This window comes from Microtus ochrogaster, unplaced genomic scaffold, assembly GCF_000317375.1.
Source record: "Microtus ochrogaster isolate Prairie Vole_2 unplaced genomic scaffold, MicOch1.0 UNK4, whole genome shotgun sequence".
NCBI lineage: Eukaryota > Metazoa > Chordata > Mammalia > Rodentia > Cricetidae > Microtus > Microtus ochrogaster.
The window spans coordinates 6,069,552-6,082,640 of record NW_004949102.1 but is presented as its reverse complement, the minus strand read 5'-3'; the positions used below and the strand labels follow the sequence as shown (position 1 = coordinate 6,082,640).

The window sequence follows — 13,089 nt, the reverse complement described above, 5'->3', positions numbered from 1 at the left end:
CTTCCTTCCTCGGGCGGGCGGTCTCTCCTACCTGGGGACTTTAATAATAATGTTAAGGACTAATGCCCAATAGCAGGGTCTGGCCACCAGCCACCACGTTCCCCCAGTCCGTGCTCTTCCCTGTAGGCTGCCTGTACCAAGGGAAGGAGTTTGCCAGTGGAGAGCGCTTCCCGTCTCCTAGCATCGCGTGCCACGTGTGCCTCTGCTGGGAGGGCAGCGTCAACTGCGAGCCCCGGGCTTGTGCCCCTGCACAGTGTCCCTTCCCCGCCAGGGAAGACTGCTGCCCTACCTGTGATAGTGAGTTGGGGATTGGGAAAAACAGGACACACCCTGCTGGGGATCGGAGGGGGTGCTGATGAGAGAGCCTAGCCAGCCTCCTCTTCACTGCCCCAAAGTAGATCAAAATAGTTAAAACAATTTCTACTGTAAGAAAAAAGAAAGGGCGGTGGTGACACTCGACTTTAGTTCCAGCACCCGAAGGCAGAGCAGGCGGATCTCTGAGTTCAAGGACTTTCAGGACAGCCACGGCTACACAGAGAAACCTTATTTCGAAAAAACAAACAAACAACAAAATCCTGTGCTAATGCCTGCATTTTTTTTTCCTGAGCTTGAAACAATTTAAGAGCATGAATTTGGGCAAATTACCAAATCCCGTCGTGCCTAAGCTTTAACTCCTGTCAGAGATGTTCTCCCTCCTTGTCACTTTTGTATTATCTGTATGCAGAGGGATGACCTTTGCCCTGCTCCTCCTTCCTCTGCCTCCCAAATGTTGGGATTACAGGCGCTAATCAGCAAACCCAATCTATTTTAACATCTTCTACCAAATGTAATTTTATTTATTTATTTAGTCCTTTTCTTTTGTTTAATCTTTATTTATTACATATTCAGTGTTCTGCTTGCAAGTATACTTGCAGGCCAGAAGAGGGCACCAGATCTCACAGATGGTTGTGAGCCAAAATGTGGTTGCTGGGAATTGAACTCAGGACCTCTGGAAGAGCAGACAGTGCTCTTAACCTCTGAGCCATCTCTCCAGCCCCAGTCCTTTTCTTCAAATGAACATACTGGTTACGTTTATGTAGCTGGAGGTCAGAGGACAGCTAAGTGTTGAGAGTCAATTCTCTTTCCACCCGTTCCCAGGGACTGAACTCATGTCACCAGGCACGTTGGCAAGAGCCTTTACCCACTGAGCCATCTCACCAACCCCCTAGATGAATTAAATGAGAAAATTAGGCTTGTCATGAACAGATTACCATGAAAATGAATACAATTAAAGGACAATACTGTTGCCACACGGTGCTGGCGCACGCCGTTAATCCTACCAGCACTTGGGAGGCGGAGGCAGGTAGATCTCAGTGAGTTCAAAGCCAGCCTGATCTACAAAGCAAGTTCCAGGACAGCCAGGACTGTTACACAGAGAAACCCTGTCTCAAACCCCGCCCCCCAAAAGCACAATACTGTTAAATTCTGCCTGCACGTGGTGGCCCATGCCTGTAATCCTAGGACTGAGATGGTCTAGACAGTAAGATCAGGAGTTCAAGGCCAACCTCAGCAATGTGCTGTTTCAAAAACATCTATCATCTATCTATCTATCTATCTATCTATCTATCTATCTATCTATCTATCACCTATCCATCCATCTATCATCAATCTATGTGTTTATCTATCATCTATCATCTACCTACCTCTCTACCTATCATCCATCCACCTATCTATCTATCTATCTATCTATCTATCTATCTATCTATCTATCTATCTATCTAGATATCATCTCCTTATCATCGATCTATTTATTATCTATACATACATACATAATAGCATATATGTGTATAATCTGTCCCCTCTGAGCTGGGGTTATAGGTGTGTGGGCAGCCCTGTTTGGCTTTTTTTCTTGGGTACTGGGAGTTGAACTCAGGTGCTTGTGCACGCTGCAAATCTATCCTTAGCCACTGAGCCACCTCTCTTGTGTAGATGAGGCTGAGCCACCTCTCTTGTGTAGATGAGGCTGCCCTTGAACTCCTGATCATCCACTTGGCAGATGCTGGGATTATAGGCATGTGCTGTTATGCCCCGTTCACATCGTTAGGTTTTTCTTGTTGGTTGCTTGTTTTGTTAGGTTTATTTAGTTTGTGCGTATGAGTGTTTTGCCTGCATGTATGACATGCCTGTGTGACATGTGTGTGCCTAATGGCCTCAGAAATCAGAAGAGGGTGTCAGACCCCCTGGAACTAGAGTTACAGATGATCACAAACCACGTGGGTCCCCTGCAAGAACAAGGGTCTTAACTTCTGAGTCACCCCCACTACCTTCCTTTTTAAGGGATGCAAGCAAAATGTCATAGAGCAGTACAGGTCTCCCTCCTTAATCAACCTGCGTTGACGTAGTATTGGAATGGGGCTAACTTGATCTACACCACTGCTTCCCCAGCTGTAGTCTAGGAGAATTGGAGCCTTCTAGCAGTGGCCTGCTGAGCATCTAACCCTGTCGCAGAGCCTAGTGTGTTTTCCTTATAGATGGATACTAGTATTTCTTGCAGGGTGCAGGGGAGAAAACCTGCCCTTTGGCCAGTCCAAACCTCACCCCGTCGGTCGAGGCTCCTTTACTAGAGCCTGGATCCAGCCTCACCCCAAAGTCCCCAGGTGCCAGGTCTTTGAGATTCTGGCCTCCTGCCGGTCAAGCTCAGGGAATGACTGCTTTCCTCTCTCCCTTCTCTGCCTTCCTATTCTGTTCCCATCTCTGATAGGCTGTGAGTATCTGGGGGTATCCTATCTGAGCAGCCAGGAGTTCCCGGACCCCCGGGAACCCTGCAACCTGTGCACCTGCCTTGGAGGCTTTGTGACTTGCACCCGCCGGCCCTGTGAGCCTCCAGCCTGCAGCCACCCGCTCACTGTACCTGAGCACTGCTGTCCAACCTGCCAGGGTATGAGCCACCCGCACCCCCTTACTCCTGCTGGGGTTCCCTGGGGCTAAGCACCCGAGGGCAGGAGGTTTGCATACAGTTGAACCCCCTGAGATAGACACACAGAGATTCTCTTACTCCCAGAATCCCCATAAGCATGCATGATCTGCCCTCGTCTCTGTTCCCACTGTCGCCTCACCAACTGGTCCTTTGTGTTCTGAACTTTCCTACTCTTAAATTGTTTTGCTGCCTTTTTTAAATGTCACCCTCTCGAAAGCGGTCCAGTGGTTCCCATTGCCCCTAGTCACCAACCAGGATGGGCAGCTTTTCTAGCCCACCTCCTCTGACCCAACCCAGCTGGTCACCTATCCAGCCGGCCTGTGCCACCCTGTCCTCTCCCAAGGAGGAAGGACATTCTCCTAGGCCTTTCATCTCCATTTCACATCCACTGTCCCCCAGCCTCTTCATGCATGCAAATCTCTGTGCAAAATCTGATAGTCCTGATAATAGCTTCTCCTGCACCCCTCCCCTCCCCTGCTCCTCTCTGCCTTACTATCTCTAGCTAAGCTCTGTGTGTGTGTGTGTGCCCGTGAGTGCGAGTGTGTGCATGTGTGCATATGACAGCAGAGGGCTCTGTTGACAGTGGCCCACCTGTCCCATCCCCCACTCTGCCAGGATGCCTGTACCATGGGATCACTGCTGCCCTTGGAGAGACCCTTCCTGATCCTCTTGACCCCACCTGCTCCCTCTGCACCTGCCAGGTGAAGGGACTCTTTGGGGTCTTGGCATCTTCTCATCCCTTATCTTCCTTCCTGGCCTGGGACGGGTTGTCTGCATCTAGGCAGCAATAAACATGCTTGTGACATCCGGTGAGACAAAAGTGGGGTCAGGTCTCGCCTGCCAGGGAAGAGGGGCTCAGACTTGATAAGCTCAGCAGGGTACCTGCCAAGATTGTAGTGCCGTTTGATTGGAAGGTGACGGAAGTCCAAGTAACACTGTGCTCTTTCATCCAGGAAGGCTCTATGCACTGCCAGAAGAAACCGTGTCCTTCGGCTCTCTGCACACAGCCTTCTCCAGGCCCCTGCTTCTGCCCTGTTTGTCGCAGTGAGCATAGTTTGCCACCATCTTTCTGTGTGCCTGGCACCTGTGGCCTCCTCCTCCCCTCTCCTTCTGCCAGGTAGACCCACTCCCCACAGAATGTGTGTCTCCCATAGGCTGCCTCTCTCAGGGTCAGGAGTACCAAGATGGGGAGGAGTTTGAGGGACCCGAGGGCAGCTGCGAGCGCTGCCGCTGTTGGGTATGTAGAAGCAAGGCTGAGCCAGGGCGACCCATGCTTCTGGGTCCAAGCCTGCATGGCACGCCCCTGACCCTGCATCTCCTGCCTGCAGGCCGGCCAGGTCAGCTGTACGAGGCTTCGGTGCCCGCCTCTGCCTTGCTTGCTTCAGGTCACAGAGCCAGGGAGCTGTTGTCCTCAGTGCGCAGGTATACCCCACCTTGTACCCACACTTCAGCCCCTGATCCTATATCCTTCCCTTCACCCCCACCATGCCTCTGTTCTTGACTGTCCCTCTAATCCATATTTAGCCTTTCCTCTCCTGGACCAACACACCCTTAGTGGCAGGCTAGATTCCTGCCTATTTCAGTAGTAATAATAATCATGATTAATAACATTTATTAGAACATTTATTACAGGTAAACTACTCTCTCTCACACACACACACACCTCACTTTAAAAGCACAGCTATCTTATCTAGATATGCTGTCCTCATTCCTACTTTTTATTACTTTTGTTCATTTATTTTGTTTGGGGAGCCCATCACAGCCTGCACATGGAGATCAGAGGACAGCTCATAGGGGTGTTTTCCCCCCATTTTACCACTGCTCAGGTTGCCCAGCTTGGTGGCAAGTGGATTTGTTGGCTAAACCGTCTCCCTGGTCCCCTTCCTCTCATGCTTTGAGGATGAAAAACAGAGACACAAAAAGGTGACCTAAGTTTCCTGGCCACTCAGCTTGCAGGTCGCAAGGTCAAGCTGCACATTCTGGCCTCTGGCTCCGGAATCCCAGCCTTTCTCAGCCAGTCTGCTGCCTCTCACCTCACCCTGTGTGGCCAACCCAGAACCCCCTCAGTGTCCCTTGCCTTGTAAACAAGACAGGACAGACATAATCCCCACGGGATACAGGAGAAGATTGAGGCTTGGATAGATATCACGGGTGCATAGGGCGATTCATCCCATGTTCATACAGTGTTGCCCGATGGGCTTTCATTGATAACTCCTGCTGCCTGAAACTTGATCAAACACGCAAATGACTCCCTGCACCACCGCAGACGTGCGCTCTGTCCTGACCCATATCCATGCCACAGCCCCATCCTGGTGCCCCCATGTCTTGCTGACCACAGGCGGGATGGGAGGGGGTACAGATAGCCAGATCTTGGACTCGAAGCTTACACCTGCCTGCCTGGGACCCAGGCTGCCTCGCTCATGGGGAGGAGCATCCTGAAGGTAGTAGCTGGGTGCCTGCCAACAGCCCCTGCTCCATCTGCATGTGTCACAAGGGCGTCGTCACCTGTGCCCAAGTCCAGTGTGCCAGTGCCTGCATCCAGCCCCAGCAGGAGGCCGGTGACTGCTGTCCTCGGTGTTCTGGTACTTGGAACCTGGTGTGGGAGGGAGACCTGGGTAGGTGGTGAGCACCTCCCTGCTTTTAGTGCTGGACTGGGTGGCAGAGGTGGGTGTGAGGGGGCTCCAGGAGCAGTGGCCTTCATTCTTGTACACTCCTCAGCCCCAGAGCAAGGGACAGGAGCTGGAGCATGGAGGAGCCCCCCTCTTGACATCGCTGTCAGCCTGAAGGTTCCTCGTTTTCCTCTGTTCTTGTCCCCAAGGCGGTGAGCATGGGGGTAGGAAGTACGAGCCTGGGGAGAGCTTCCAGCCTGCGACAGACCCCTGTGAAGTCTGCATCTGTGAGGTAGGAGAGGGCAGGGTTTGGGACTGGCTAATTGATGGAGCAGGACCATGGTGATCAGACAGAGTATGTCCCTGGGCCCAGGACAGAAGCTGAGCTTGGTCAGTGGGACCAGGTCTGGATTTAGGCAGAGCACAAGGTCCAAATGGGGAAGCTGTTGATGGACCTGGTCTTTGAGGTGGTAGTGTTCAGCGAACAGCCCACATGGGGAGTGTTTACTCTCTACTTTAGCAGTAGTGGTGAGGGCTGCGACGTAGTTCAGTTGGTAAAGTGCTGGCCTGGTGTGCACAAATCCCTGGGTTCAGTCCCAAGTACCACATACATAGAGTGTGGTGGCATATGTTGGTAATCCTGGCACTGGGGAGGCAGAGGCAGGAGGGCCAGGAATTCAAAGCCGGGGTTGGCTACATATCCAGTTTGAGGCCAACCTGGGTTTCATGAGACCCTATCGCCAAAAACAAAAGTGATGAACGGTTTATGGGTACGAAGACAGGCAGTGGAGTGGGGAGGGTGATGAAGAGTGCCGAAGGATTAGAGGTCACGTGATGGTTCAGGCCCCAAGGGGCATCATCTCCAGATTAAGAGCGAGGTGACATGCCCGCACTACCTGAAGACGAGGGTGCAGCAGACACCCTTGAGAATCCTGGTGCCCAGGGGCAGTTCAGCTGCCACAGCTTTGGACTTATCTCTCCTCATTCATTCTTCTTGTAGCTGCAGCCTGGAAGACCTCCCAGCCTTCACTGTCGCCGGCGGCAGTGCCCAGTTCTGGTGGGCTGCCCTCCAAGCCAGCGTCTACCCCCTGGGCCCGGGCACTGTTGCCCCACCTGCGCCCGTGAGTCCTAGGCGAAGGGGCCGATAAACTAGGCAAGCAGGGCTGCGCCCCTGGAGAAATGCTAAAAGAGCCAGCTAGCTCTCCCCCGCTTTGCCTCAGCCCTCTCTCGACTCAAGTGTACTGTTTGGCCTAAATGGGTGAAGCCTATTCCACTCCTAAGTGGAAGTTGGCGGGGACTAGTGGCCTCTGCGGCCAGGCGCGCTTTGCAGAACATCCTGCCCAGCAGGGGGCGCTGTAGGGTAGCAGTTGTCGGCTGGCTCTTTGGGAGCCACAAAGCAAAGACCATAGGGACGTTGAATGGCTCAGCAGCGGGAATAGGGAGAGCCGGTCTGTTTCTTTTCTTCAAATAGAATTTAAAAAGATATGTGGAAGTAAAGAGTCATATTTTCATTATAAATATCGAAAGATAGCACAGTTGTTTCCTAGATTTAAGACTAGATTTAAGACTTGGCATGTTCTCAGCCTCCCCATCAGCGGGGCGTGGAAGCCATCAGTGACACGCTGGTTCAGCTTGGCTATGCACGCTCACATCTTCCTACACATAGATAGGATTCCCCGGACGGGAGGATTGCTTGCCCCTCTGTCCTCGAGACATACAACTCCTTGGTAACACAGAGTTCACCACCCTCATCATCTTTAAGCTACAGCTCGGGGCTATTCAGTACGTGCATAACGTTGTGAGAACATCCGTTGGGATATTTTTATAGCACTCGCTAGCACGAACTGCAACGGGTGAGAGGAAGACTCCTTTATTAAGCGCCTAATGCATACCACACACCACTCGGTGCTTCTCATAAACCGTATCTCATCTAATTTTCACAGTGATCCGGTCAGGAAAAGTGTGTAAAACACACACAAAAAAACTGAGACTCAGGAGTAGATTAATTTGTTCATGGGGTGATGGAGCCAGAACCTGGGATCCCTCACTAACTCCCCCTCTGGCCAGATTACATTAAGGGAACGAACAAGAAGAATGGGCCAGGCCACCTGGCCGTGCTCCGTGCTCAGTAACCCCAGGCTGAGGCAGCCATGCTGTGTGGGTTTCCGGTCCCACTCCATTTAGAAGCAGATTTCTCCCTAGGGGCTGAAGGTGCTTCAGCAGCACATGTGCTAAAACTGGCTTGGTAAAGGACAGATACACCAGTGCTGTGGGGATTATCATCGCCCCTGTTGCATGGATGAGATGCAAATTCATGAGTAATTCCACTTTCTCTGTCTCATTGAGCTCACCTACAAAAACAAACAAACAGAAAAAAACCCAGGAGGTCCAACTGTTCTTTGTATGGAGAGAACTGAATGGCAGTTCTGTCCCCTGACCCCTTCACCCCACACTGGGTTATTGCCTTCACAGAAGCGTTGAGTAACTGCACAGAGGACCTGCGGGGGACTGAGCTGATGCCACCAGACCCCTGCTATACCTGCCAGTGTCAGGTGAGTCCTCCTGCTGTGGGGACTCCCAGATCCCCCTTTCTCCTGCTCTGTGAGCTGTGGCTCTCCTCTTCTCCCTGAGCTCTTACTCACTCTGACAATTGTCCTAAATGTCATCTCCTGCCTACACCCTACTCCACGAGACCTGCTGCGTTCTATCATATTTACATGATCACAATAGGATCCGACATGGCTCTGTACTCGCCGGACCTGTCCTGAGCTCAGCTGTCACCCGTGGGAGCGCCACACACCCGCTGACGGCTGCTGCCCCGTGTGTAAGGGTGAGTGGCCAGAGAGGAGCCTGAGGATGGAGGAGGCATTCGTGGGTGCCCTGAGGTCTGCAGGCGGAATGCAGCTTCCGTTCTTTTGTGGGAATGGAGATGGTACCCACCGGGGTGGAGGGGAGCTCCAGGAGGCAGAAGAAATAGGGAACGAGGCCTGCGTTCTCAAGCCTGAGGGTTTTTCAGGGGCCTCGTGGTCCCCAGGCCCACTGTGGGCATTGCGTTTTGCAGTTGGGGGTTGGCCCAGTAGAGGGTTCTAGGGACCGGCATTTTGGATCTCCAGGACTCCATAACCAATCAGCCTGATTCCCGCCAGGCTGACCAGGCTTGCCGAGGGAATGAACACCCTCAGGGTGCTTGTGGAATGGGGCTGAGAAGGGATAGTATTGCTGAAAGGACGCGCATTCCTCCTCCTTAGACTGAGCGGAGGGGCTCTCCTCGGCAGGAGTGTGGGGGATGGAGGGTTGGCAGAATCCCAGCAACGAGCAATGCCAAGGTGAGGGCTGAGACGGCGGAGGAGGGGCGACACAGACGATCCCGTCTGTCTGCCCCACAGGAGCGTACAACATGGGAAGGAGATCCTCCTCCACCCAGTCTAAGAAGGAGAAATGCGTGTCCTTCCACCGGCACGGGAGTGTTTGAGTAGGCCACTGACCCTCTTTGTCTCATTTTCCCTCAGTCTCTACCCAGTCTTGCACGCATCAGGGCCGCCAGGTAGCCTCTGGGGAACACTGGGCCGTGGATGCCTGCACCAGCTGCTCCTGCTTGGCTGGCACTGTGCGCTGCCAGAGCCAACGCTGCAGTAAGCTCGCATGTGGCTCGGTAAGTGTTTTGGTCCAAGGTGGTAGGAGCGGGGTGCACAGGGCACTGCCATCCCAGAGCCGTGAGGGGGGCTTGGCCTTGTCTTGCCTTCACGAGCTATTAGTGGAGCCAAGGATGGTGCTGTTCCTGGAGTGACCACCAGAGGGTGGCCTGACCCGCTCTCAGTGAATCTGGGTTCAAGGGGTCAGAGAGAAGATGGGCGGATGCTCAGACTACTATTAGAGACAGCTGAGACTTGACAAGGGAGTGTCCTGTGACTGACCGTGTTTGGGTCTGAGGCCAGGATGAGGCTCCTGCCCTGAGCCCCGGCAGCTGCTGTCCCCGTTGTTTGCCCCGACCGGCTTCCTGTATGGCCTTCGGGGACCCCCATTACCGCACCTTCGATGGCCGCCTGCTGCACTTCCAGGGCAGCTGCAGTTACGTGCTGGCCAAGGACTGCCACGGCGACGACTTCAGGTGTGCACCCTTCTCCCTACTCCCTGCCGCCTAAACCTGGTGCCTCTGACCTCTGGCACCCAGGCCCTTCCTTCCCATAGTGTCCACGTGACTAATGATGACCGGGGCCGGAGGGGTGTGGCCTGGACCCAAGAGGTGGCGGTGCTGTTGGGAACCGTGGCTGTGAGGCTGCTGCAGGGCAGGACAGTCGTGGTGAGCCAAGGACCTGGGGAAGGTCAGTCCAGCCCAGTTCACCTGCCTGGCCCAGCACGGCCCCTCCCTTCTCCCTCTCTTTCCCAGGTGGACCAGCACACGGTGACCTTGCCCTTCCTTCAGGAGCCCCTGCTGTACATTGAACTTCGAGGTCACACTGTGATCCTGCATGCCCAGCCTGGACTTCAGGTGTGGATAGAGGGCGACAGGGTCCCATGCTTCCTACATTCTACAAAGACAGGTGGAAGGAGGAGCCAGAAGGGAGAAAAGACAGGTGGAAGGAGGAGCCAGAAGGGAGAGCGCACAGCTACATCCTCAAAAGGCTCTGGCCTGAGCCTGTTTTCAGTCTTGGCTCAGCCCTCCATATCCTGAGACTCTGAGCCATCATCAGCCTTCTCTGGGCCTCAGTTTGCCTGTCTGTAAAGTGGGGAGTTGATAGGGTTAGGGAAGCGGCCAAGAAGGTGTACAAGGTGGTCTCTGTGGGCTCTCCCAACTCCCATGGGGGAAGGTGGCTTGCTCTCTTGCTTCCAGCCAGAGTCCTAACTGACAAACCCATGCTTGTGTGCCCTTGATCCAAACTCTAATTACATTGTATCATCCTTAAGGCCACAAGACAGTGAATCTCAGGAAGTGGGTTTTGTTCCACCGGAAACCCAGTTGAACCGTACCCAGGAATAGTGGGCAGGCCTCTCCACCATCAGTGTTTGGCCAGGATTAGGGAAGTGGCCCTTCGATGTGCAGTGTGCACCTGTTCATCCCACAGCCTGGGAACTATCTGACTAGCACATGAGCTCCTTGGGGTCTCTCTCCTTCTGCATCCCTAGTTCCGGGCCTCTCGCGCAGGTGCTGTGGGATGGCCAGTCCCAGGTGGAGGTGAGAGTTCCCAGCTCCTACCGGGGCCGGACTTGTGGTCTCTGTGGGAACCTCAATGGCTTTGCCCAGGATGATCTGCAGGGTCCAGATGGGAGGCTCCACGCCACAGAGGCTGTGTTTGGGAACAGCTGGAAGGTGAGTGACTTGGGAGCAAGGAGTCGGGGCACTAGAAGAACTGGGCACTGGCCCTTGCTGTGAAAAGGGACCCAAGACAGATTTGGGGGTTTTCATGGAAGTTGGAGGCTTGGAACCTGTCTCGATTAATAGCAGATGTAGGACGGCCTGTTGGAAGCCTTGTCTCCTGAATCTCTAAAGCCTGCTCTGTCTCTCCGTCACTCATAGGCTGTGTGACCTTACACAGGTCAAAGTCTACCTACTCTAGTCTTATTTTATCTCAAAAGAGAGACAGTGCTTTCCTTTGTTGTTTTGTTGTTAGACCTGTGATCCTCTTCTCCCAGCTTCCATTGTACGGGCATCACAGACCTGAGCGATGGGCACTTTTGATTCCTTCTGTTCCATTTTGAGAAAGGGTCTCCTGTAACCTAGACTGTCCTTGAACTCTCTGTGTAGCCTTGAACCGGGTGACTAACCCTCCTGCCTCTGTCTCCAAAGTGCAGCACCATCCTGGTTTTTCCGGGGGGTGCAGAGTATCAAAGTGAAGGCTTTGTACCAGACAAGCACTCTTCCAACTGCGCCCCATCCTAGCCCATCCTTCGCTATTCCCAAAGGGGGCGCTTTGATTCATTTGCTTTCTCTTTTTTGATACAAAGTCTCACCATGTTGTCCAGGTTGGCCTGGACCTTTCTATCTCGCCCAGGTATCCGCCCCCCCCAGACTTCTAGAGTCACAGGTGTACCCCACTATGTTTGGCTCTTTAAAGGATGTGTTTTCATTAGCATGTATTAATTACACATAATAATGTGTTACATTTTACATGTATTTACTGTATTTTGATTACCTTCCCCATCACCCTCTCTTGGTCTCCCCTGTTCCCACTAATCCCCTTCCTCTTCCCAGCTAGCCCCCCCCACTTCTACTTTCTTGTCTTTTTTATTTTTATTTTGGTTTTTCGAGACAGGTTTTCTCTGTGTAGCTTTGGAGCCTGTCCTAGAACTCACTTTGTAGACCAGGCTGGCCTCAAACTCACAGAGAGCCACATGCCTTTGCCTCCTAAGTGCTGGGATTAAAGATGTGCACCCCCCCCGGCCTTCCTTTTGATCCCCCCCCCAATCCAATGAGTTCCATTTAAGGTTGTAGGTAAGACTTTGTTTGCAGGAGCATGACATGTTCTAATCAAAGGGAGATTTTGCCAGGGATGTTTTCATATCATGGCTGCTCTCTCCATGTAGGTCCCTGAAGGCCTGGGTCCTAGCCGGCCCTGTTCTGCAGGCCGAGAGGTGGACCCATGTCGGGCAGTAGGTTACCGTGCCAGGCGTGAGGCCAATGCCCGGTGTGGGCTCCTGAAGACCTCACCGTTCAGTCACTGCCATGCTGTGGTACCCCCAGAACCCTTCTTCGCTGCCTGTGTGTATGACCTATGTGCTTGTGGACCCGGAGCCTCAGCTGACGCTTGTCTCTGTGATGCCCTGGAAGCCTATGCTAGTCACTGTCGCCAGGCTGGGGTGACTCCTGTCTGGAGGGGCCCTACACTCTGTGGTAAGGGGGTGATACCAGTTTGCGTGAAATGAAGGCCCAGTTCGGAAAGGAGGGGTAGCCCAATAGACTGAAGTCTGGGCAGGAAGGGTACAGGGAGACATAGCACAATGTCCTAACAGCCAGAGAGATGCTGTGGACCTCTGTGACATGGCTTTCCTCTGTCTACAGTGGTGGGCTGCCCCACGGACCGTGGCTTTGTGTTTGATGAGTGTGGACCACCCTGCCCCCGCACCTGCTTCAACCAGCACATACCCCTAGGGGAACTGGCAGCCCACTGTGTGAGGCCCTGTGTTCCAGGCTGCCGGTGTCCTGCGGGCCTGCTGGAACATGAAGGCCACTGCATCCCACCTGAGGCCTGCCCACCAGTCCTGCTCACTGGCGACTAACCAGCTCACACGCTGCCCAGTCCTAGTCAGGAGTCACACGCCCCCCTGTCCTACCCTGAGTTAAGGGTACACTCAGCCAGGACTTATCTGGTCAGACGTCACCCTTGGTAAGCAGCAACCTCCAGGCCACAGTTGTAGAGAGACAGATCCCTGCTCAGGCAATGGGATCCTGGGCCTGTACTCCAGACATCTATAGTGCCAAAACACAAGAATAAACTCTACACTTGCCCGTGACTTCCTTGTGTGTGTGTTTCTTCATGGCACTCGTGACTTCCTCGTGCTGTCTGGGAAACTCTGAAATGGAAAGGT

The 13,089-nt window shown here is 53.4% G+C and overlaps 1 protein-coding gene across 1 annotated transcript in view; it reads left to right on the top strand.

The window, feature by feature from the left end:
- Positions 1–13,005, top strand: part of Kcp (kielin cysteine rich BMP regulator) — a 47,314-nt gene extending 34,309 nt beyond the window's left edge. Inside the window, exons 23-40 of the mRNA XM_026788549.1 lie at positions 127–297; positions 2,741–2,917; positions 3,572–3,657; positions 3,910–4,000; positions 4,111–4,193; positions 4,285–4,378; positions 5,365–5,538; positions 5,775–5,857; positions 6,566–6,686; positions 8,038–8,117; positions 8,296–8,395; positions 9,075–9,217; positions 9,501–9,673; positions 9,754–9,865; positions 9,953–10,054; positions 10,709–10,873; positions 12,088–12,394; positions 12,563–13,005. Of these exons, the coding sequence (XP_026644350.1) occupies positions 127–297; positions 2,741–2,917; positions 3,572–3,657; positions 3,910–4,000; positions 4,111–4,193; positions 4,285–4,378; positions 5,365–5,538; positions 5,775–5,857; positions 6,566–6,686; positions 8,038–8,117; positions 8,296–8,395; positions 9,075–9,217; positions 9,501–9,673; positions 9,754–9,865; positions 9,953–10,054; positions 10,709–10,873; positions 12,088–12,394; positions 12,563–12,780 (2,480 nt within the window). The 3' untranslated portion in view covers positions 12,781–13,005. The remainder of the gene's footprint in view (positions 1–126; positions 298–2,740; positions 2,918–3,571; positions 3,658–3,909; positions 4,001–4,110; positions 4,194–4,284; positions 4,379–5,364; positions 5,539–5,774; positions 5,858–6,565; positions 6,687–8,037; positions 8,118–8,295; positions 8,396–9,074; positions 9,218–9,500; positions 9,674–9,753; positions 9,866–9,952; positions 10,055–10,708; positions 10,874–12,087; positions 12,395–12,562) is intronic.
- Positions 13,006–13,089: the final 84 nt, after the last annotated feature.